A 1,000-nucleotide genomic window follows, 5' to 3' on the forward strand; every position below is an offset into this window, starting at 1 on the left:
GATTCATGGCTGCACATCCAGTTTAGACAAACCAAAAATGCAGGTTGGCAAACCAACAAAAGTTACAGTCTTTTTCTGTTTGTCTTGAGAGGTAGAAGGCTGCTGTGGGGATGGAGAGATTTGCTGTGGAAATATAAATAATGAAGTTTTACAAGGCTAGATTGACTTTACCTCTTCTCTTCCAACTAACTCTATTCTAGCCTTGGATTGTCGGCCTACACTGAATGTAACGCCTAATTTCAGTGGGCGTTTCTCTAATGATCTGATCTTCTCACCCTCGATGAACACTCCGGATATGGATTCCAGGTCAACGATAAATATTTTGTTTTTGGCTTGTACGTCCAATAAACAATACTACATTATAAACTTGCAGGTTATCAATGAAAGACATTGTTTATTGGACGTACAAGCCAAAAACAAAATATTTATCGTTGACCTGGAATCCATATCCGGAGTGTTCATCGAGGGTGAGAAGATCAGATCATTAGAGAGACACCCACTAAAATTAGGTGATACATTCAGCGTAGGCAGACAATCGAAGGCTAAAATAGAATTAGTTGGAAGAGAAGACGTAAAGTCAATCTAGCCTTGTAAAACTTCATTATTTATATTTCCACAGCAAATCTCTCTATCCCCACAGCAGCCTTCTACGTCTCAAGCTAAACGAAGGAAGATAGTAACGTTTGTTGATTTGCCAACCTCAGGAGGAATTAATAATTCCATTTTGTCTGATCTGGATCTGCAGCCCGGCTGCTCTACACAGGTAGAAACAGAAATGGTAGGTGTCTTTCTTTATTAGTTAAATTCGAATTTATCTTCACACCCTTTGAAATGGAAGGGATAGTCACGTTTGTTATTAACCGAATAGTGATGAATAAACGCGCGATTTTTCCTCCTTCCTTATTTTCATAGCATTTATTTTTCAACTGTCAGTTTTCACAAACGATGTGACAGAAAAATTACTACCCCGGATACGAATTTTTCCCTAGTTGATTGCTGG

General features: G+C 38.6%; 1 protein-coding gene across 1 annotated transcript; it reads left to right on the forward strand.

The window, feature by feature from the left end:
- The first annotated feature begins 258 nt into the window (after positions 1–258).
- LOC119643031 lies at positions 259–994 on the forward strand. Its single transcript, XM_038042389.1, has 2 exons — positions 259–571; positions 641–994. Exons 1-2 carry the CDS (start codon positions 281–283, stop codon positions 797–799), a joined length of 450 nt encoding a protein of 149 aa, XP_037898317.1. The 5' UTR covers positions 259–280; the 3' UTR covers positions 800–994.
- Positions 995–1,000: the final 6 nt, after the last annotated feature.

The sequence above is a fragment of the Glossina fuscipes genome, unplaced genomic scaffold (genome assembly GCF_014805625.2).
Source record: "Glossina fuscipes isolate IAEA_lab_2018 unplaced genomic scaffold, Yale_Gfus_2 41095, whole genome shotgun sequence".
Lineage (NCBI taxonomy): Eukaryota > Metazoa > Arthropoda > Insecta > Diptera > Glossinidae > Glossina > Glossina fuscipes.

Coding starts and splice junctions, on each gene's coding strand:
- LOC119643031 (XM_038042389.1), top strand. CDS start 281: ATGAACACTCCGGATATGGATTCCAGGTCAACGATAAATATTTTGTTT. Junction 572..640: donor AATTAGTTGGAAGAGAAGAC/GTAAAGTCAATC, acceptor CTATCCCCACAG/CAGCCTTCTACGTCTCAAGC.